This window comes from Phasianus colchicus, chromosome 4 (assembly GCF_987193195.1).
Source record: "Phasianus colchicus chromosome 4, bPhaCol1.hap1.1, whole genome shotgun sequence".
Lineage (NCBI taxonomy): Eukaryota > Metazoa > Chordata > Aves > Galliformes > Phasianidae > Phasianus > Phasianus colchicus.
This window is the reverse complement of record NC_143439.1, coordinates 51720266-51743874: the sequence shown is the minus strand read 5'-3', so window position 1 is coordinate 51743874 and position 23609 is coordinate 51720266. Positions and strand designations below refer to the sequence as shown.

General features: G+C 34.0%; 1 protein-coding gene across 7 annotated transcripts in view; it reads right to left on the bottom strand.

The window, feature by feature from the left end:
• Positions 1 to 23609, bottom strand: part of ARAP2 (ArfGAP with RhoGAP domain, ankyrin repeat and PH domain 2) — a 116219-nt gene that overhangs the window by 11441 nt on the left and 81169 nt on the right. For all 7 annotated transcript variants that reach the window (XM_090139570.1, XM_090139567.1, XM_090139568.1 and 4 more), the window contains 7 exons: positions 20131 to 20205; positions 18969 to 19086; positions 15220 to 15348; positions 9786 to 9925; positions 6159 to 6241; positions 4783 to 4818; positions 4222 to 4285 (listed from right to left, as the gene is read on the bottom strand). In XM_090139570.1, coding sequence (XP_089995696.1) covers positions 4222 to 4285; positions 4783 to 4818; positions 6159 to 6241; positions 9786 to 9925; positions 15220 to 15348; positions 18969 to 19086; positions 20131 to 20205 — 645 coding nt within the window. The remainder of the gene's footprint in view (positions 1 to 4221; positions 4286 to 4782; positions 4819 to 6158; positions 6242 to 9785; positions 9926 to 15219; positions 15349 to 18968; positions 19087 to 20130; positions 20206 to 23609) is intronic.

Below are 23609 nucleotides of genomic sequence, written 5' to 3'. Positions count from 1 at the left end.
CTCTGACTATTACCTTGAGAACTCACTAAGAATTGAAACCACTGAAATCAAAACAGCCTGATGCATTAGTTTCACAAAAATAAGGTCAAATATCCCACTAGTTTCATGGTTTTGTTACTTTCTCTTTTTATGTTTTAATAAGAAATACTAAAAATTAAAATGTTTCATTACTCCTATAAATTAGGTGTGTTAAATATTTTATAAGGGTAGCTCCAAAAGTAATGCCTCCCATTTTATTTTGTTTGACCACAACAATGGTGGATGTTGGTGGTATAGCAGTAGAGGCTGAACCTTCACACCAATATTCCATTACATTTTGTTGCCATGCAACAGACAGCAACAGAGGGACAGTCTGACAGAACGATGTCTGATATAGAAGTGCTTATGAAGTAAAAGTGCATAATTGAATTCTTCCATAAGGAAAAAATTTTGCTCATTGACATCTGCTGAAACTTTATGGAGACCAAACAGTGGATTCGAGTACAGTGATGCGGTAGGCGGTGTGTTTTTAGAGTGACAACAGCAAGAGTGAGTTACTCCACTGGTGCAGATTTGTATGAGTGCAGCATGCAGGCTCCCATCCACAACACACAAAAATGCATAGCTAATGGTGGTTAGCTAGCATCTTGTAACTGAGAATTTGCTCCATGAAGCAGTGTTATTGTACTATTGTTTTAGCTTCCATGGAAATAAATAGAAGGCATTACATTCAGAGCAATCTACGCATATGCAGCCCAAGACAATTTATCTTCACTGCAGCCCAGGCAGGCCAAAAGGGTTGCTGTGATACAGCAACCAGAACTCAATATAGAGAAATATTTGCATATTGGAGTGCAAGAGTACACACGGTGTTGGCCTGGATGATATAAAAGACTGTTCTGTTGTAAAAGCTCTCCCTTGTGAACATTAAGAACATTCATTTTTCTTCTAATAAAACATCAATAATGTTTTATTTGAAAGAAAAGATCAAAAACAATTTATTGTGGACCACAATAAGGGTAAGTGAAGCACTAAAACCAGTTGCTTAGAGAGGTGGTGGATGCCCCATCTTTGGGGACAGTTGTGCTCAGGCTGGATAGGGCTCTGAGCAACCTGATTTAGCTGCAGGTATGCTTGTTCATTTCAGCAGAGTTGGAATACATGATTGTTAGAGGTCCCTTCCAACTCAAATGATTCTATATTTCTAAGACATAAAAAGTAGAAGTGATTCCAAAAGTGGCTACAAGGCTTTAAGTGAGCATCTGAAGGAAATCGCCTCCATCAATTTTCAGCAAGCCTAAGGAATGTAAGGCCTTAGGGATACAGTTCCATTTCTCTTTTGTGCCTGTAACATTTCTTGAAGTAGAACTCTGGGAAAATGTAACAGAAATACTAGCAATGGATTAGGTTACATAATAAATTTATTTATTCATAATTTTGACTTATCCACCCAACTGTACATTATAGTAACACAGTATGCCTCTCTCCAGTCAAACAAAAGCAATACAATTGGAAGTAAACAATTGCATCCATTTTTATATCAATTAATTCTTTCCAATTGTATGTTATATATGTTAGTAGTCTTGTACAAAACTATTATAGAATTAAAGAATGAAGTTTCAGGCCATACTTTTCAGACTGCCTTTGCATAGCACTACAAGCAACAACTGATCTCCTCCAAACTCATTCAGTATTTAAATGTTAGAGTACAAAGTGAATAAACTCTGGAGTAAATTGACTATCTGTAGTAAAAGTACTCTTGTACTTATAGTGGTACCTACAACTTACTAATCTGCTAAAGGCAGTGAAGCTGGGGAAGGGTCTGGAAAACAAGTCACAAGAAGTGGCTGAGGGAACTGGGATTATTTAGTCTGGAGAAGAGGAGGCTTGTGGGAAGACCTTATTGCTCTCTACAATTACATGAATGAAGATTGTGGCAAGGTGGAGGCCAGCTTCTTCTCCCAGGTAACTGATGACAGGATGAGAAGTAGTGGCTTTGAACTGCACAGTTCAGGCTGGATATTAGGAAGAACATCTCAGAATGAGTTGTAAGGCATTGGAACAGGCTGCCCAAGGAGGTAGTAGAGTCACTGTCCCTAGAGGTTTCCAAGAAAAGGGTAGATGTGGCACTGAGGGAAAAGGTTCAGTGGACAAGCTGGTGATGTTTTGATTGTTGAAGTAGATGGTCTTACTGTTCTTTTACAACCATTATGATTTTATGATTCTAATTTTCCTATTTAGACACTATACTGTTTATACTTCAGGAATGAAGAAATATTTTTTTCTCTTCCTTTTTCTGATAGCAGTACAAAATTACTAACGTTAAGTTTTGGTCTACTTGAGCAGCTAGGAGCACATTAAGAGATTTATCTCCCTCCTAATTGCACCAGATCAGTTAATGCAAATGTACTCCAAAATCTTCTTTACACTATTTCTCAAATTGTAAACCAAATTCAGCTACTCTACTGACATAAAAGAAACATGCTGCCTGAAGCCTAATAAAGTTTTCCAATGACTGTGATAATGTAAGGTAGAAGAATGTTATCTTCTCTAAAGATGTAATTCACTTGACAATTTTAACTAGAAGTAACAACCTCAGCTGACATTTAAAGTTTTCTTGTTTAGAAAGGGGATAACGTGAAAAACAATGATCTAATGCTGTGTGATAAAAAAAAATCTATGTAAATAGCACTTTAAGCAGTACATTCTAATAAAACAATACAGCTTCACTTTAACTTTTCATATAATTTTAAGACTGTTAACTTTTATTTTTGTCCAGAACACTGGTTTAAAAAGAAAAAGAAAAAAGAAAAAAATCTCAAGGTACCGCATTAGTATCATCAATTTTTTGGCCTCAGGAGAATGAAGAATTCAAAATAAAAGTATTATTAACAACAACAACAACATAAAACAGTATTAATTCATAATCTTTATAAAATGCATGTGAATTTGTTACACTAGAAAGCATCTCTTAAACATTGTTAAGACTGTTGCTTTTTTTATCTACATTGTCAGAGTAACATTCTGCATACCACACTACCTGATCAGAATCATAACTGATTGCCTTCCTTGTGATTTCATGTCAGAAGGGTTTCAACAGTTACAAAGCTTGTGTGAGTTATTTCGAAGTAGCCAATATCAATAACCTCTGAGCCTATTTGTTGTGACACCGCTCATGTTATGCCCATGAGATGTGTGCCAGGGTTGGTGGCTGTTTCCATAGAAACTACAATAGCTATTTCAGTTAAGGGAGCTGGATAAGACAAAAATTTGTTTTACTTAGAAGCCGTGCATTATATTTCTTGCTCTACTACCTAGGAAGGTCAGAGATATAGATACTGTTTCGGAAAGTGTTTACAAAATATGCATTACAACAGCAGTTTCCAGCCCACTTAATGTAATATGTAAAGTTCACAGGTTATCATAAATCTATCACTGTTTATTCACTGCAATATCCCTCCAAGTTCCTTGAATATCATGGGTAAGACAAGAAAAAATTAGTCCAAGTACAAAATCCCTTAACGAACTTCAAATCTGCTCCAGTCTCATGTCAGATTGCATTCTTCCCATCTTCCCATCTCTCATTTTTTACCATTTAAATACTAAATTCCATTGGCAAAGGTGTTTTCCTCAGCACTAAAGATGAAAACCTCCTTGCTCACAAGCTAGTAACAAGCAGACAACTTAATTTTAGACAATATAATTAAGTGCCAGTGTTAACTAAGCTAACTTGGATACCAGGAAAAATACACCTGTGTTGGCACAGTTCTCCAACAAGGCTAGTTCCCACCACTGTGTTTAAACAAGGTACCTTTTTTTTCATGACTGCCTAGCATACAGCATCCACAGAAAGAGTGCTCAGGCTCTGTGGGACAAACATAACCTTTGTGTCATCAGCTAGAATTTCACACAAAAGAGGTTTGTTACTGCAAAGGAAATAAGTTGTCTTTCTTTAAGCAGCTTCCCTAGTACACGGGAGGAAAATAAGATCTCAGAATATACCGATGTTCTTCTCCCTAAGCCTCAAAACTCTCAGCTTTCATACGAAAATGCGACTGTAAACAGTAGTCTTCAAAGACTAAAACCATCTTTCTGCAGCATTAATGCACTGTGTACTCCAGACATCTTAATGGTATTGTAGGTTTATCCATAGTGCATCTATAACTAATACATATGTCAGTTTATTGGGATTTTCATAACAGCAGTAAAATCGGCATTTCTTGCATTTGATCAGATTAGTACCTTTGCAGTAAAAATGCTGAACATCCAGTCTATCTGTGCTTCCTGTCCATCACAACATATATGCCTAGAACACAGAATTAACAAGGAAAAAAATAAAAAAAAACATAATGCAGCTACAGATATTAAAGACTAAATTTCTAGACAAGTTCAAATAGAATTTACATACATTTATGAATGTTGCAAATATTCATTTTTTTTTAAGACTCCCATAAAAAGACATTGAATTATTATTATCCCAGTTTTATCACCTAACCCCATTTGAAGGCATTCTATCTGCTTAATTTAAAGCATGTGTATAGACTTCATGAATTTTTTATGCAAAAATTTTTAAGTTGTTTGCTGATTTATGGCCATAGAGAGGAGACAGACAACTAACCTCCCTAAGATTACCAAAATATATCAACTGCAATTGTTTAGTTAATTAGGAAAAATGTAACAAGTCATCGACATCTAAGCAAAATAATGTTTACTAGTGTTAAAACATAGCTATTTTGAAATGGAACATTTCAAGAAACATTAAACATTGAAGTTAAAATAATTATGTCTTCTATGTTTACATACCACTGATGCTTTTCAGAAATCACTACAATTCCCCAACTGAAAAAAAAAAATATCAAAATTAGTTCCAGAAACTCAAGACAGGAGCATTTTCCTGAAGCTGTAGGCAATGAAGTTTCAATGCGTATTGCAAATCTATTGAGTGTTTGATATCTTATTTCACTCATTTTCCCCCAGCTGACTCACAGGTTATAAGCATTCTCTTCTGGACAAAACTTTATAGCCAAGTCCTGGAGATCATGGCTGACTGCCTGCCTCATGTTGGCAGCTGTTCTTTCTGAAAACCGTTGGAAGCAAAACTACTACTAAGATAGTGTCCAATAAAGAAATCACAAGGAAGTCTCTGCTGTGGAAAAAAACACCCAGATATTCCTAGGGCTCTTCCTAGAAGAGACTTTGTGTAGTCTGAGTTTAAACAGGTAAGACTGAAAATAAGCCTCAAGGAAATAACCTATCTGCAAAGACTCATTTGCATAGCCTTTGCCTTTTTATTTTGGACTACTCAACTACTTATTCTGCATTAAACAGAAAGAAATACAAAAAAAAAAAAAAAAAAAAAAAAAAAGGAAACCCAAGAAACACCCCTCATGATGTCCTGTTAAAAAAAGAACATGAAAAAAACATGAAAGACCCCACAAAACCCAATCCCACCAACTTTTTCTTCAAGATAACTACTCTTTGAAATTTATAGACCTTTTTGGAGGGCATTTTGATATGCCAGCTGTAAGGGAAAAGTTCAGACAAATCTGCTTAAAGGCTACAGTCTGCTTAGAATCCCCTTGGTTTGCAATCTTATTGTCTCAGTGTCTCAAGGCTTTAAAGAAGGAAGTACTAGAAACATCTGAAAAAAAAAAAAACAGGTGTCATTTTTCACTCCACTTTTCCAGAGACATAGTCACTGATATTTGTAAAGGGCACAGTAGTATTCATCTAGAAGGAGAAATATAAAAAATAATAGAGGTCCTGAAAAATGAAATCCTCTGTGAACAACAAGGATTGTCACTAAAGGCCACAACTAATTGCTTTTTTCTTCTTTTCCCTTTTTCTTGATGCAAAGAATGTGCGTCCACCAATGAAATGCAGGGCACATACTCCAAAATTAAGTGAGCTGGCAGCAAACATATCCACAAGAGATAATACATTTAAGATTAAGAAAAGCCAATCAATAAAGCAATTTCCTAGTACAGAAGAGTTAACATGGAACACAAGAACAGAGATAACATCGGAACAAATAATATTATGGAGGGTAATTTAATACAGCATACTTCAACTGGCTTCTCAACTTTCTCCAGTTCCACAATGTTTTACGCTGCCTTTTCCGTAAGGCACTACAGTACCTTGTTACATGGTATTTAGCTTCTTTTCAATTTTATTCTTACTTTGTTGGTGGTTTCATTTTCTTTTTCACTCCAAGATAAAGCTTCAGTGAATTGACAGGCAACACTTTTTCAGGTTTGCTAGCCTGCAAATAAATTAAGATTTTAATTATTGTATCAGGAACATACAAAAGAAGAAAATGCCATACAACTCTCATGGACTGAATACTCTTCTCTAATAGATCGTTATGCTTTTTTCCTCACTTCCTTTTCCATTAACAGAGGGTGCCAGTCACTACTACTGGCAAAAGATTAATTAGCAAAAACTTCAGCTCAACATGAAATCATAAAACTATAACAATTGAAATAATAGAGATGTGGTGGCAAGAGTCACAAGAACGGAAGGCTGCACTGAACGGATGCGAACTCTTCAGGAAACACAGTCAGGGAAGATGAAGGGAGGGCTGCCTTCTGTAATAACAGAGCTCTTCCAAGGAATGTCAGGTATCATGGTATTTACTCCAGATCACACAATCAAGATGGAAAAAAAAAAAAAAAAATCAATCTTTAAACAACTGAAGGAAGTCACTGGACAATACATTCCAACTTTTACAGTGTAATGGAGGACAGGAATGTTTCTTGATACTGGCTTGGATGGGCCAACAATGGTTGATGCAAATCTGGATTTGCTAAACACAGATGGTAGTATTGATCATAACAACCGCAAAATACTTGTACTTAAGATTCTGAGAAGAATAACACTGAAAAGTTAGCAGAGAACAAACCAAGAGCAAATTTTGGCTTATTCAAGAAACTAAGAGTTCTGTCCATGGGAGGAGGGAGCTTCGAGGGGTAAAGAAACTCAGGAAATGTATTTAATGACAGCATTAGCCAAAATCAACGATTCATCTCAATACTCAGGAAAACAAGTGTCAGGTGAGTAGCCCAGGTAGTTCTGGTGAAACTCCAGCACAGAAAAAAGTAGCATAGAGGAAGTGGAAGAAGGGAAAGGTTATGAAGCAAGAAATTTAGAAATGCTGCTTAGGAAATGGAGGTACAGTGGTTGGACAGCCAAGGCTGATTTGGAGTTGAGACATGCTATTAAGAGCTCAAAAGATGACTTGGGGAATTAGCTGTCTCCCAGCCTCACTGTACTCCCTGGGGAAATCCTGGGGCGAGCTTCTTAGAGTACGTTTCTGAGCACATGGAATTGACAGTGCTGCTGAGAACAGATAGCACAACCAAGCTGATTGATTTCTACAATAAGATGACTGGATTTGTACAGGAGGGAAAGCAGTGGATAAAAATTTATCTCAACTTTATCAATGCTTCTGACACTTGTCTCCCGAAATAATCTTCTATTCAAGATGGGATATTAAGGTCTCAATGGATGCAACATCACTATCAGTAAAATGCCAGTTGCATGAACACACTCAGAGGTTAATGGTTAATCAGACATACTATAACTGCAGGCTTGTGACAAAAGGAATACTGCACTAGCCTGTTCTGTCCTTTATAACATCTACAGCAATCACATGGAGGAGTCAATCATTAAGCTTGCATTGCAACCTACATGACTAGTCACTACGCTTGGGAACATGAGGAATTTGCAGAAGCTGAAGAAATGAACCAACATGCCCTAGGAAATTCAATAAAGATAAACATCAAATCCTGTACTTGAGAAGGAAGAACACCCTGCAATGACACTAGAGAGTAGCTGGAGTTTTTCCCCCCTCTTCTTAGCTCTTGTAGTCCTGCATCTGCTTTTGGGTCCCCCAATGAAACAAAAGAATCATTCTTGAGTGACTTCAGCAGATGGCCACAAAATTCTCTGGGGGCTGGAGCACTTGATCTGTGATAAGAGCTTGACACAGGTTGGCTTGTTCAGCTGGGAGAAGATATGGCTTCAAAAACCCACCAGAAGGTCTGGGTGGGTTACACAGAGAAGGCTCTTCACAGTGGTGTATGGTGGGAAAATGAAAGTCAATTTGAAACTAGACCAAATATGAAGAGAAACTTCTTTTGCATGAGGAGAGCCAGGTACAGGAACAGGCTGTCCAAAGAGACTGTGCTGTCCTTGTCCTTGGGAGATTTCAAGACTCAACTGGATCAGTCCTTCAGCAACCTGTTCTGATCTCATTTCTGGCCCAGACATGAAAATAGCAAGCCAAACCATGGATCTCTTGAGGTTCCTTTGAAATCAAATTAACCTAAGTATCATAGAAACTTCACTTTTTTGATAATTGCTGAACAGAAGAAACACTTAACAGAATAAGTTCTGTTACCTGAATATATAATCTTAATTTGTTTTTAATGAGAATTCATAAATTACTTAGTACACACAGTCTTATTAAATACCATTTTTCCATCTGTAGTATCATCTCTTTCTACTATTCATTTCTGACTCCAACATAAAATTTAACCAAGACTATTAGTGATAGATGAACATCTCTCTCTCTCAAAAAAAAAAAAAAAAAAGAAATATACTTAAATTATTTTTCAGTGTAGTATCTCTTTTTTTTTTTTTTCTTTTAAAATATAAATCTATTTAAAAGTAATGCCAGCAAAATTTCCACCTCAATTTAGGAATTTAATGCTTTATGAATCAGAATGACTTGAAAAGGAGATCATAAAGTAGTACAATAACTGTACTGTACCACAATTTTTTTCCAAGTTACTAATTAAGTTTTGATGGGCTTATTGGTATAATCTCACATGTGTACCAATTTGAGTGTTAGCAATAAATTACAATACACTATTCCTGACATTCTGGGATCATTTTAACTAGAATAATATCCACAATCTCACAAGACTACTTTTTTTTTTTTTTCCACTACACGAACAATGACAGTGTAAGCTTACAAAAAAACTCTTATACTGTATGAAGGTGAGCAAGGCACATATGTTTCCCGGTTGGGCAAAAATAGCAATCAAAAATAAATGCTCTTTAAACTTAAAAAAAAAAACCTTTTTTTAAAACTAGAAATTATCAAAACTTATGTGAAAACATAGTTCAAAATTGTATGTTATTTAGTTCTATAGTTTAATATATTTTCTACACTCTTTGAAGAAAAATCCCTTTAATACTTAAAACTGAACCCACTTTGCTATTAAGCAAATAAAGATTCTGTAAGTAAGATTCAGTCTTACTATCAAGACTAGTTTTCACAAGCCTGAGAAGGCATCAGTATAAGAAGTTCATGCTATTCAGTAACTAAGAGGAAAGTCAATGTTATCAGGAAGAAGGGGAAGATTTTGTTGGTGTAATGAGTGATGTTGCTTCCTATAATTTCTTCACTCTGACATTTGTAGGTAAAAGAGCCCTGTTGCTTCTGATTTCTAAAACCTTTGTGTGAGATACTGGGAAAAAAATAGGGTGCAGTTCCAACTTCATATTAATTCTAACACCACTATCTACAGAAAGTTTTCATTTTACTCACAGCACAAGAGAATGTAAGCATTTGTAAACATTTTTATAGCCAATAATATAGCATAATCAAAATAGCTAAATCAACAATTGTTGCTCTTCTTACTGAAGCCTCTGAAATAAGGACCTTAAATTCTTGTACTTCACTAAAAGCTGCCATTTAGTATCAGAAACATTCATCTATTTGTCTGTCTTCTCATTTCTCCATGAAAAAAAAGTTTAAGGCAGCACTTATGATTAAACTAGTGAAGAATTAACTGTACCTTCATATCCTTGTAAAGAAGCAAATTTCCTTCCCGCAATACAAAATAACGCTCTTGAAACTTGTTTCCAGACAGCAGTTTTGAAGGTTCTTCTTTGTACTTTAGATAGCCAGCTTTCACACTACCTTTCACATTTTTCTCTATGAAGAAAGTAAAAAGCTCTTTGTTAGAATCTATTACAACATTGGAAACAACTACTTTATTTTTAAGTGCTCTCAGTATTAATGTTTCTCAAAAGACAAAAATTACACTTTATTTTAGTAATAATGGCACTCAAATATTAATACCATGTTGATTTTAATTACTGGTAGGAAATGTATTCTAATGTTTACTCTTAAGATAACACAGAAAGAATTCACCAAGTAAATTAAAAGAATCTTCTCAGAAAAGAATGTGCAGTTACATATACAAAATACACAAAGAAACAGGTATTTCGTGTAGGTATATATTAAAATCAAGACTGTAGTCTGCTCCATAAATAAACTTTGTAAAAATAAAAAGCTTTTATTAAAGTAAGAACTACTGAAGTTCATTACTAATACATATAAACTACTCCAATACCACTTCAAGGTACCTCTCTTTTTTTCAGTTCTTTCCTATACCTATGCACACACTCATACATGCTGGAAACAATGTCAGCATGAAGAAAGAGCAGCCAGCAGGAGATAAACTCTTCTCCTCCATTCTAGACAACATTTCATCTTTAAGAGGGAGCTATACTAACAAAGTAACAAATTACTTTCACCCAAAACATTACAATCCTACTACTTATTTTGGCCATCAATACTCTTTTCTTTTTCTAGATGTACATAATTCATTCATTTATTTTGGAATTATTGAATAAATTTGCTTAGAAATCTCATGATACCACCAGTTTTTACAGCATACTCCTTTCAAGTTAGTAAAGGAAACTGTGATGCAAAAAGACTATGTAGTATATGGAGAACAGCATCCTAATTCAATTAGCTAGTGGTTCCACTTAGGACCTGATAAACAGATATGAAAAATATCCATTATTGTGAAATAGTACACACTATATTCTCAAAAATAAGAATAAAATGTTCTAAATAAATCAACCATAAATAACAAAATGCATTTTCATTTGGTCAGGTAGAAGAATACAGAGATGACTTTTCTGTAGGTTAAACCTATTACCACAGATTTTTTTTTCCCATGTGAAGAACAGTATTACACAAACTACACAAATAACAATGCTTAAGAAGCCATTCTGGCTGTAGTGTACAATTATCTATTTTTCCCATCTTCATCCATACCCTTAAGTGGGCTGTCAATATTTTCAAGTAAAACATGACTTGCGCAAAGGATGTAAGAAAGGTGACAAGGCACAATTCAGAAATTGCATGAAACATCACTAACGATCATAAAAAGTAAAGTCCAAGACAAATGCATGTCATACTGTTTTAAGTTATTTATATTTAAGTATTTCTATTCTTTGTCCTTCCTTTGAAGAACATGTAGATAATTTAACACACATGATTATTTAGGAAGGACCCCAACATTTTACTAGTGAGATACGTACTAAATACAGTTTTATATACACACATGTGTATGCACAAAAAGTAAATAGGTAACATTCAGACTCAGACATCTGATTACATAAATACACTTTAAAGTGAGTATAAAAAATATCAGATTACAAAACTCAGATTCTGTTGCCATTCTTACAGCATACTGAGACTTTGGGACTAACTGAAAAGCTTTCAACCCCATCTTTCCTACCGGCTGAAAACCAGCTGTTCAAAGAGCCTGAATAAAATTATTCCTCTTACTAATTGTATTCACAAAAAGACAGTTAAAAACTGTGAATCTATTTTCCTCTTGTTTTATATCTTAGCACAAACTGGAGTTTAGAAATACTTTAAAAAATACAGTAGAAATTTTAAAAGGTATTAAACGTCTTTGATTTGTATCAACTACACTCTAATCAGCATGTTTGCCTTTAAAAGAAAATCTCAACATAAAATTTCCCACTATTTTCTTTAGCTTACAACAGAATCTAATGCAAAAAATCAAAAGCAATCTGAGCAAACATACAGTAAAAAAACCCACAAACATGAGCATATTTCTTCTCTGCCACTATGAATATTTGTTTCATGTTCAGAGTGGAATATGAGTCCTTATCCACACCAATACAGGCTTTTTTTTTTTTTCTTAAATATACCAAGTGAGAGAAGCAGAATATCAGTTGGAATATTTTATATTTCTACACACAGCTCTCAAAATAACCAACAAAACCCCCACTTTTTAGCATTCCCACCATAGCAAATCCAGGAACACTCAGTCTTGCAAAGATTTTTAAAAAGCCTGAAAGAGGAAAAAAAATATTCCTCTGATTTATGATTTTCTGTATTCCTTAGAAGTATTCCACACACAAATCTAAAATGATCAGTCTACATCCTATCTATTTTTCAGATATAAATTTTGTAAAGAATGTGAATCTTTCCAGAATTTTGCAGCTACTAAGAACTGGAGGCACTTAATCCATTCAGGGTTGATTCACATTCAGTACAGAAGTGTTTCAAAGAATCTCCCTGAATAATAGCCCCTGGTTCACAGATATCAACACTTCCCACTCAAATTATACAACTCTTTACCAGGAAAAAATCAAGTACTTTTATACACACTTTATAGAGAATCTATTCCCTCACATTTTTCTAACAAATACATCTTTAATATGGGAAAAATTCAGGTAAGGAGAGGATAAAGGGTCTTGAAATAGAACTACGCAGTACTGAGTATCTCTCATACCAAAACGCAATGCACACCCTGCCCTGCAGAACAGCACTTCAAAGACAGCGCTTCTGCAACAGGCATCAAAAGCTATAGAATAAATTGCCAGGAGAGAACTAAAGATTTGGAGGAAAGTGTAAAATTCACAACAAATATTCTGAATCATATCAGTAAGAATAAACCATTTCTTTCCCATGAAAAGAAAAATTGATCTCTAAACAAGAAAAAATATAAATCTATACCTCACTACAACGTTTGGTATTGCAGAATATGAGAAATTAGCTTAAGACTGAGAAAATGAGTGAAAGAGTTATGAAAAAGTACAAAGTATACTGCATATAGGGAACATGGTAAAAGTTTCACTGACAGGAATAAGATGCCAGAATGAAATGAGGCTAAAAGAGTTGCTTCTATAGGCTCACTATTGAAATAACATTACTTCAAATATCATTAATGCCTCTAGAAGAAGAGAAACGCTGATGATACAAAATTCTGAAATAACATTAACAGAAAAAAGGAAAGGTCAGAAGTATCATAATTTAGTAAGATTCTAATACAAATCACAGAAGAAAGTAAAATTCACCAAATTCAATTATAAAAGTAAATATGACCACAGCCCTATAAATTTTAATGAAGAGGAAGAAAACCATCAACTCAGTAGTCCATTTGTATGGGCTGAATCCACTGCTAAAATACACACTATTAATAACAGCAGTTGAACATCTGGACTCAGTCCAACTGTTCAGTTAGTGATGAAAAAATATCTACATAAAGAGGGTAAAAGAGTGACAGCAGATTTCTTGTGTACTTTGGGTTGGAGAACTCCAGCATTACCATGACTGCTGCCTCCCTCTGGAAACTGAAATTGTTTCCCCAGTGGCTTAATCCTGTTCTTTTCTCATTTTAACGGTATCTAGTGATGGAAGTTCAGTGATGATCTAAAAACATTTTTGCCTTGAAATAGATGCTTATATGTTTTCAGCATGTACAGGTACAACACTAGAAATACAGACAATAAACATGTAAATTTCTGCAACTACAAAATGAAGACAATTGATTCCGATCTTCTATGCAATTTTGTCTACACAATACATGCATTGTCTTGCTGAAGCTGTAAATTTGTGCATTATCTGCTCATTATTGTTAATATTTCAGAGCAAATTTAGGAACTAGTCTCAAAACCTTTACAAGATATAATGATTATAGAACTGTTTGTATTTTAAATGCTTTTATTTTCTCATAGCAAGAAGCATTTAAAAAAATTAAAGCTTTAGAAATTAAAATTTGTTCACCACATAAAAGCTCCCTCAAATTACGATTCCATATTCAAGAAAACATGTTTGTTGTATATGAGATTACTCTGAGATCAATACTGGAAGTTTGCAATATGGCAGAAATTTAATAAATAAGGTTTTAATTATTTTAACATGAGAAAAAGGAACCAATAAATGTAAACACTCAGTCATCAAAAGCCAGTGTGTCTGGACTAAGGTCAAACTGAAAAGAACTGATTCAAACTCAATTACTGTGATGGACTGGGCGAACAAATGGGTATAGAAAGCAGGAGGAAAAGAAGGTGGGCAAATGTCAGCTCTCCCCTTTAGATAGTACTACATTTTGTAAATTGAACTTCAGACACCAGCCTCATCCTTATGTGTTTCTCAGAACAGTGGTTCACACACATTCCTTACAACCCATTCCCTTTTTCTGATTATTCCTCAACACATAGTGAGGTGATGGGAGTTCATATATCAAGCTTTTAATGAAGTAGGCTATTTCACTCTATTCATTATCAGCTGCAACACATTTAGAGATAGTGAAACTCCAATATAAAAGCCATGAATAACACACTTGTTAAGGTTTGTTCATATCTGTGGAAAGGAGAATGATGAGAGAAGGCTATTACTTTCAGAAGAATAAGCATAACAACATAACTTTTACTTCTTGAAGACATAACAGACATACTGATGAAAAAATTAATATTTCTTTTTATGGGGAAACATTGCATGCTTTACTGACAGCATACAGATTTCAACTGCTTGAAAACAGAATAGTCATTTTTGTGCATGTTGAACTTCTGAACTGTTTCCCTCAAATTAAATGCTGTATGTTTTTAGATGGGAGATCTAACTCCAGGTATAACACACAAAAAAAATAAGGTATGACTGGAGTAGCTTATAAAGTAGAAAATTGGGATTTACATTTGAGCTGTGTTTCCTTTCAAGTGCCAGGTCTAGTTCTTCATCCTTTCAAACAGCCACATGCTGTACAAAAGTCATTTAGTTGCTTACGTCACACAAATTAGTTTGGAGGCATCAGATTACATAATAGAAAAAATTATGTTTAATATACAACACACACCACGTATATATGCATGTATCTAGTCCACCCACAGAAAGTTCAGTATTTACATGGAAGGACTGAACATGTTCACAAATTGTAAACTGAAATCATACATTCAGCTCACATGTATGTTCACATGGCATACATCATTGCAGAAATGATGTATGGTTTTGGTTCTGTGTTTTAAAAGGAAGTCAGTACAACTCTTAGTGAAGCACAAGCTTATATAAAATACTGGTGATTCACATGTTCTGGGACATTTTGCTTCAATGAAACAATTATAAAAGAATTGTCATTTCCTGTAGGGACACAAGGATATTCAATAGAAAAAAATACATACCATTGTAGAGTTTCATCATGTCTGCTGTTAAAAATCTCTTTATTATCAGATATGCAGTGCCAGGCTCTGGTAGTGAACTCCAGTGAAGAACCTGTTCTAGAACATTCTCTGTGTAATGCAGTGGACGTTCTGAAAAGTTTCCAGAAAAAAAAAAAAAAAAAGTTTAAATAAGAAAACTGTAAGCCCTTAGAATTTACAAATTCACAGTTTGCCTCATTCAGGTTAAGCTACAGGAGAACATCTGCTTTCAAAATAAGACAATTAACCACTTCATTGACTTTCTGGAGCAAGACCTTCACTGGCAGGATCTGCGTAGGTAATGAATACTAAATTGAACAAGCAGAAGTCAGATGTTCAGCAATTCTTTTGTGTTTAGTTGTTATAGTCTTTCCTTTAGTAAAGATGCTAAAATGCTGCTTTCAAACAAATGCAAAGGTTAGATACTATCACAGACCATATATAAACAAACAATAAGACAGTATCAAGAGCCATAACTATACTGGGCTTTGTTGGTCTGGGCTTTATACAGAAATGAATTGTCATAGTTCTCAATGTTCTGCAATTGAAAAAAAAGCCAGAGTATTCAGAGCACAGTGGAAAAAATAAATTAAAATACCATCATAGACTACATTGTGTGTTAACAATCAAAGCAGATTGAGACAGACAATTGATTTTGCTTCATTCCTTTAATTGGAAGGGAAGAGCAAGAGATCTTACTGAGTTTTCTCCCTTTTTGAGACACTTGAATTGCTGAGACATGCATTTGTTATACGATCCACCCAAAAAGAGTAACTTTGAGACCCTTTCATAGAAACCAGTGACACAAAAGCCCAACCAGTATTGTAACTTTTTCTCCATGCACACACCCAAGCTTGCATGCAGTAAGCAAAGAATATAATCTATGGAAAGCACGAAGACTTGACAACAGCTTTGCAAGTCACAACTTAGAGCAGTGGATGCAAGAGTCCTTTTCTCCCCTAAGGCAGATTTTTCCACAAGTTCTAAGCTCCCATCTTCTCACCATCTAATGTGGGTCAAGCTCTCAGAAGACCTGAATGTAACTCCTGGAAAAGCACACCTGTGTGACATTATTGTGTAGAGTCAAGTAGTCTAGCCCTGTATCTCCTGGTAGCCAAGGGGAAAAGTATGGTGCTATAATTTCATTTATCACTTCTGATAGGATGAAATGTCACCGCTGCTTTGGGGCTGTCCAGCACCACATTCTAGCAAAACATTTACCCAATCACCAGAGCTCTAGAATGCATCAGCCACATACAAGGCAATTTTAAACGACTTCACTATATCTGTTATATCACTTACAGCAAGATTTTATTATTCAGACTTGAAAACAAAACAGCCTAACAAAAATACTTTCTCAAAAACCATTTTATAACTCCATTTCTTCTGGCCCTTTTGTTTTAAATGGTCCAACTTTTTAATTTCATTTCAACTCTTGGGAAATTGTTGACTCTTTGATGTGCTGAAGTCAAAACAACTTGTTGCCTTTGTACAAGAGAGGAAAAATCCATTTTAAGGAGAGTAACTTTGCAAATCAAAGGCAGCGGGAAACACTGGCAAATCACCACAACTTCCTAGAACACCAGCATTCCCAGAGTAAACACCTACTGTTTTATTTATAGTTACATTTAAGACCATCTGTCATCATGGATTACACAGTACATAAATCATCATGCTGAAATGCATTAGCTACTTTACTGGCAACCTACCTCATTTACAAGCTATCCATCAAGTACAAATTACTAAAAGAAATATACACCCTATTTTATAAAAGCATATGGTACTGAACTTTCTGCATTAGGTTAGATAAAAATATCAATTATTTCACGTTTTCTATATGCAAATAATTTAGTTGATTTTTAATACTGCAATTTCAGTATTTTGAACAGCAAGCAGTCAACACATGCATCCAATTAACCTTTTACTTAGGTCATCATAAGCTAGCAAATATCCCAAACAAGTCATTTTAGTCTTAAATTGCAATAAATATCAGGAGAAAATTACTTTTTAGAAAATACAAGAATCTAATTTCCCTGAATTCTCAGGGTTCATCTCCAGGGCAGTATATCTTAAAAGACATTTCAGGAAAACTAAAGTAAAGTAACTTTCAGAAGACTTCAGGATTGAGCGAAATGAACCAAATATCACCACGTACTGGACAGGCCCAGATTATGGCAGGAATTCTCACAGAAATTCATTTTCTGCTGGTAAGACACTATGGTAATTGATGTATATTTGAGTAAAATAAGCAAATATTGTTTCTATCCTGTCATGTCAAAAATTCAAAATACTTGTAAATGCATTTGATTATGTAACTCTCAATTAAATGATCAATGTCACAAGAGAAACTTGAAGTAGGAAAGATTTATTGTTTTAGTTATTCAGTGCCACATTTGAATCAAAGATTGCAAGGAGCTATCTTTCTCTGTTAGTTCATTTATTTTTCAGCCTTTTGCAAATCTGGTAGGTTCAGCCATAGAACCCTGAATCAGTGCCTCTTACTACTGGCGTTATTTTTTCAACTTTATTTCATTTTTCCTGTCATGATACATAGATTCTGCCACAAAGGATCCATGAAGAAGATATTTCATCAACAATCCACATAGAATCTAGACTGCTGGGAGATGCTGGACTAGGACTTTATTGAGCTTGCTATATGTTTTGTTTGTTTCATTTTTAGTATTTAGTATTAGTCATTTTCTACTTTGCTTCATAAATCTCTTATTTCAGTGGGATACACTAATACCTTACCAACACTGACAGCCCTATATACCGTCTACAGAGTCTCTCTGTAAGCCAATCTTGAGAATATATTAGCTTAGAATATCTTTCTAGGCTATATGAAAACACTGATTGCTACATGCAAATACCTCAAGAATCTACCAAAAGGTTTGTCTGTTGTATTTCCTTATAGCTTCTCTTGGCCATATCTCCTTTAGTTTTCATTTGCTTATAAGTGTTATACAGCAAGTTTAAGAAAATAAAACTCCCTTTTCAATTATTTTCCATTACTCAGTTAAAATAAATAAGATTTCTAGGGGTCTCATAGGAATCACAAGGACACTTGCAAAGATAATAGATGCTAGCATTCTTTGTCAGTTGACATCCACATATACAAATAATTAAATGAACTCTGTGTTACAAGTCTACATAGCACACCACAAGACTGTAAGATGCAAGGAGGTGCCAGGATCATTCAGCTGAAAAAGAAAATGGAGAATATATTTTCATTCTCATTATTGACACTGCCAAGGTCAAGTGTGCATCGAGAATATTATAATCTCTCTAGATTTACTAGTAAGTAGATATGAAGATAAAGAACAATAAAAGTACTCAATCTATCTTAGTTTTTTCTATTTTTATAGATTTTTCTGAACTTGAAAATAGCTATCTCCAGAAAATAGCAGAAATAGATTAGTCCACAGTCCACTTCTGAAGCATGGAAATAATACTAAAAGCAACTTAGTGTAAAGTGCTAATAGAAGTTGATTTTTGCTAAAAGCATATTTCTGTCCCTCGGGTACATATACATTTTTTAAATCAGACGACATTAATGAGAATTCATTAGAATAATATGCCTTAATAATAACAGAAAATTTGTTACCTTGCTATTTGAAGATTATCTCTAATAAAATAAATAATATCTCTAATTATAAAAAAGTTAATAACTCTTTAACCTTTTGATTTTATGTTGAAAGATAATAATAATTTTATGAATATGCATCACTAACCTAGTTCTCCATTCTCAATTACTTCAAAAGTAGCCCAGATATCATCTTTGTTGGGAGTAATGTTTTTTATTCCTAAAATATCATTAGTTAATTCTTCTGCTTCTGTCAAAGGCGATACCTGTAACACAAATTAAGGCAATTTACAATGCATTAAAATCACCATTTTCTGAGTTTTTCCCTCAAATCTTTCTCAAAATTTCCCCGCCAAAAAAAACAAACCAGCTACACAGAGTTGGAAATTCATGCTATTTTCTGACTACAGAATGCCTTCTATATTTTGTATAAATATACCATGTAACTGGTATCATTTTCATCACTTTAAACTCATTTTTTCCACCCTTCAAAAATTAAAAAAAACATAACTAGGATATTTTTTTCTAGGTAAGGAAAGAATGGAAATAAAGGTTAGTAAAAAAAATTATTAAAATTATGTTAGTAATGAAGTAATTAAAAAAAAAAATCCACAAAAATGCAGTCTTTTGATGTGTATGCATACATAAATGTTGTACATATATATATCTAGTATTATATATATATATATAGTTGAGAATCATGTGCTGAACAAAATGAAAATAAAAAGTGAAAATTTAGCAGCAGTTCGAAGGGCAAGGAAAGATATTGCCCTATTTTCATTTAACCATATCTACCAGCATCCAAACAATAGAATACTACTAAATGGATACGAGTGCATTTAAAATATGCTATAAAACACCAGACTGAAAAATCTCAATTACATTAAGTAGCAAGCTTTGGTTTCTCAGCACTCTAGCAAGGCAGATAGTCACAGCAAAAACTAACAAACAAAACAGCCATACAAACAAAAAAAAACCCATCAGGATGGTAATTTAAATGGTCTTTTAGTACTGAATAAAATCAGTATTCACTGTATACTTGTTAATTTTCTTCTCACAGCTCTAAACCTGCAGCACAGAATTTATACCACTGTATGCTCCAGTAAAACCCAAGGAGAGTATGTCTGCTCTAAAACTGCTTAATAAGTCTTAAGAAAATTTAGGCAACACATTAAATAAAAAAGATTCTTAAAAGAACAGTGATAGATATAAATTCATACCTTTTTAAGCAACTATATATGCATGGATGAAAATAAATTTTGAAGGCAGCATGAGAAAGTGTTTGGTAAAAATCACTTTTATACACTCACCCTGATTATAATACTACAGTCTGGCTCCTTTTTTTCTACATAAACTTCAATCAGCAGGTCTCCAGCCTGGGAAACCTAAAATAATACATAGTGACAAAAAAGAAGTCAAAACATAAATATTCAATATTCTTTTAAATTGGGAAAGTGCATTGATTACTTAGTACATGTTCTAGCAGGTATTGAATATAATCCTTTCCCACACCCCTTATCTATAAAAGACTCCCAAAGCTGAGTCTAGTGGAAAAACCTGTACTACATTCATTAGTGAAATGAAAGAAATCATATTTCTCAGATTCAACGGAAAAATCCAAACCCCGACTAAACCCAATGTAATCATATTTAAAACAAATTTTAGCCAGGCTCACTTCATTGTCAAAACAGATAAACAGAACTTAAGACCATAGATGGGAAGCAGTCCCAAAATAAAATAAATCTGTTAAAAATGAGAAGAAAAATTACTAATACCACAATATTCCATTCCTAAATTCATTTGCACAAATTCAGATAATCAGAACTCATTACTGTGAAGTCTACAGTTATTATTATTAATTACAACGAATACATGTCATTACAAAAAAGGGGAATCAAAGTACATGCTCTTGGTATCAATCTCCATTAAAGTTCTCTCTTTAAATTTTTTGGACCAAATATCCAAACTTCTACATCAAGCAGTCTAAATGCAATAATTAGATGACAAAGCAAGTGTATGACATAACATACAATAGCTTAATATACTCAGTAGCAACAAATTTAATCAAAGAATACGTAATAACATGAATCTTACAAAGAAATAGAGATGTCAGAAAATCCAGCATTTTACAATTAAGGAGAAAAAGCTAATTTATGAAAGAAATTCAGTATTTTCTCATTACCAGGTTGCTCATCTATGGCAATAAGACTACCTTCTTGGATGAGAAATTAATTTTCTGTAGTTAAAAATGTCTAGCTCTTTGCCTGCTCATGTTCCCTTGCAATATAATCATAAGCACCCTTTCAAAAGACTGTAATTCATCCCAGTACTAAAAATACTTTCAAAAAAAAATGATGATGATCAGAGCATGGGAAGAAAAACAAAGGTAGCTAATAGAGCCTTTCAGCAAGCATATCATTTTACTAATAGTACCAATATAATGTTAATGTGATCATTAATTCTTTAAGAATACAAACTTGTGTCAATTCTGAGAAGAGTATTCATAGCAAAGTTGAAGATAAAGGCTAAGAAAAACAAAATCTGTATCATATACTGAATAAGTTATGGAGAAAATAATAAAAACAGGTGGGCTTTGGGGTATATTTTGACTAATTTAGAGAAGATACATTTCCACAGAAAAATAAATGGCATTACTCAATTTTAAAGAACATTAACATTATGGAAAATGATGACTTTAAAGTTAGTTTAGGCCCTACAAATAGAAAACTAATGGAAACATTTGCAACAAAAACATTATAAAGCTACTTGGAATAAAGCTTTTTAATTATAGTGACACAGACTCAAAAAAAGCTCATTTAGTTTTAAAATTTGCTTTTCAGATGGCATTACAGAAAAAAGGTTGAAAAAAGAATGAAGTTGACATTTGATTTCCACTGGGCTCATGTAAACAACCATATGGAGAGAAAATGTACTGTAAATTACAGCTGCAAACAGAAACAGCTGGCCTAAGTATATGGTGGACAGAAAACGAAGAGCAGCTAATGAAGTATCACCTGGAATACAGTGACATTTCAGATGTAAGAACTTTCAGGCCTTCAGCAGAAATTTGTTTCAGTCATTCTCTGAACACTCTATCACCAGCCCAGAGATAATTCTATTGTAGAAACCAATCTAATCAAATATATTAAGCATTTGCATCACTGATTTTCCCTGCAAATGTAAATACATTCAGATGTAATAATGCCAGACAATCAAATGTTAAATGGAAAGGATTCTCACACTGAATTAAGTATAATTACTTGAAGTTTGAGTTGTCAACCACCCACACTGTTAAATTATTATCTGCAATAAGACATCAGTTTTAACCAGTAGCTGGAGGCATCCACCCAGGGAAAACGTGGATGCTGATGACTAGAGTCTATAGAATATGTGGGTCTGCAGTTGAATGGAGAAGGAGAACTCATGACAGATAACATGGAAAAGGCCAGAGTACACAACAACTTTTTTGCCTCTATCGTTCCAGCCTTCAGGATTCCACACCCTTAAGTCCACAGGGAAAATCTGGAGGAAGGAAGAGTTTCTCCTAGTAAAGGAGGCCTGGGTTAAAGATGACAAATTGTGACTATCCTAGGCAATTTGTACTCAGTGACATAGATTGAGCAAGGGGGGGTTAGCCTAGATGATCTTAAGCGTTCTCTTACAACCTAGATGATACTGTGATGAGGTAGAATATTTTAGTTGAATAGGATTTGTTTCATTTTTAAGGTTGAAGTGATATAACTATATTTTGATAAAGAGTTTAAAGCTTAGCATAGTATTTATTATGAGAATCAAGACTGAGTTGTTTTTTTTTTTTTTTAACATAGTAGGTCTAGCTACCAGAAAGCTGATTGTTAACAGTAGAGACTTTTCTAGAGCAAAATAAGTACAGTTAAAATCCTGATTCCATCTTTCTATAACTTTGCCTCTCATCAATCTGAATATTTGTAGGTAAACCAAACAGGCTCATTTAGTCATGAAGATTCTAATTTGATTCTACAGTTTAAAATTAAGACAAAGTTTTCAGGTGCCTGATGTTTTTTAATAAAAACTATACCAATTTTAGAAAGCCTAGAGTTACATCTCAAAAATAAAATTGAAAAAATAGAACAAAGCAAGCCTATTTTTGCTCATCAGGAAGCCTTCCAAATGTAACACAGCTCCCTCATAAAAGTACAAAACAAAACCACTTAATATGGTTCTTCTCTATATTCCTCAGGTTTGAACAAACCATCTAACTAGAAGTTGGTAAAAAAATTACTCATGACTTCAACCTCCCTTAAGTTTCTTTTATCTCCATAACTAATTACGATGTTTTCACTGTTCCTCATGTACTCACAAAACTTCTCTCATGTCTTCTTAATGTCTCCAAATTATAACCATTTTACCACTAAAGCTTCCTAGAGCAGCTATGAGAAAACATAAATTGTGTAAAAAAAAAATCTGTAACAACAATTTCTTGGTTCTAAAGGCCTAGAAAAGAATGCATTTAAAAGTCTGTGCAAATCTTAAGCTTCAAGATTTTATTCTCAAATCTCAGTAAGGTTCTTTTCATAGGACCCAGAATTAACAAGTTTCATGAAAGATACTTCAACATCCACAGAGTGTTCTTGGCATTACCGAGGCAGATGCTTTCACTCTGCAACAGATACTGGTAACAAAATCAAAACTGTCTCCCAATGACTTAATCATTTGTCATCAGCCACCAAAGGGAGAAAGCAGACATTCTGCATTTTACACACACATTGTCAGTAGGCCATTATCAGAATGTTTAATGGCACTCTGTCCC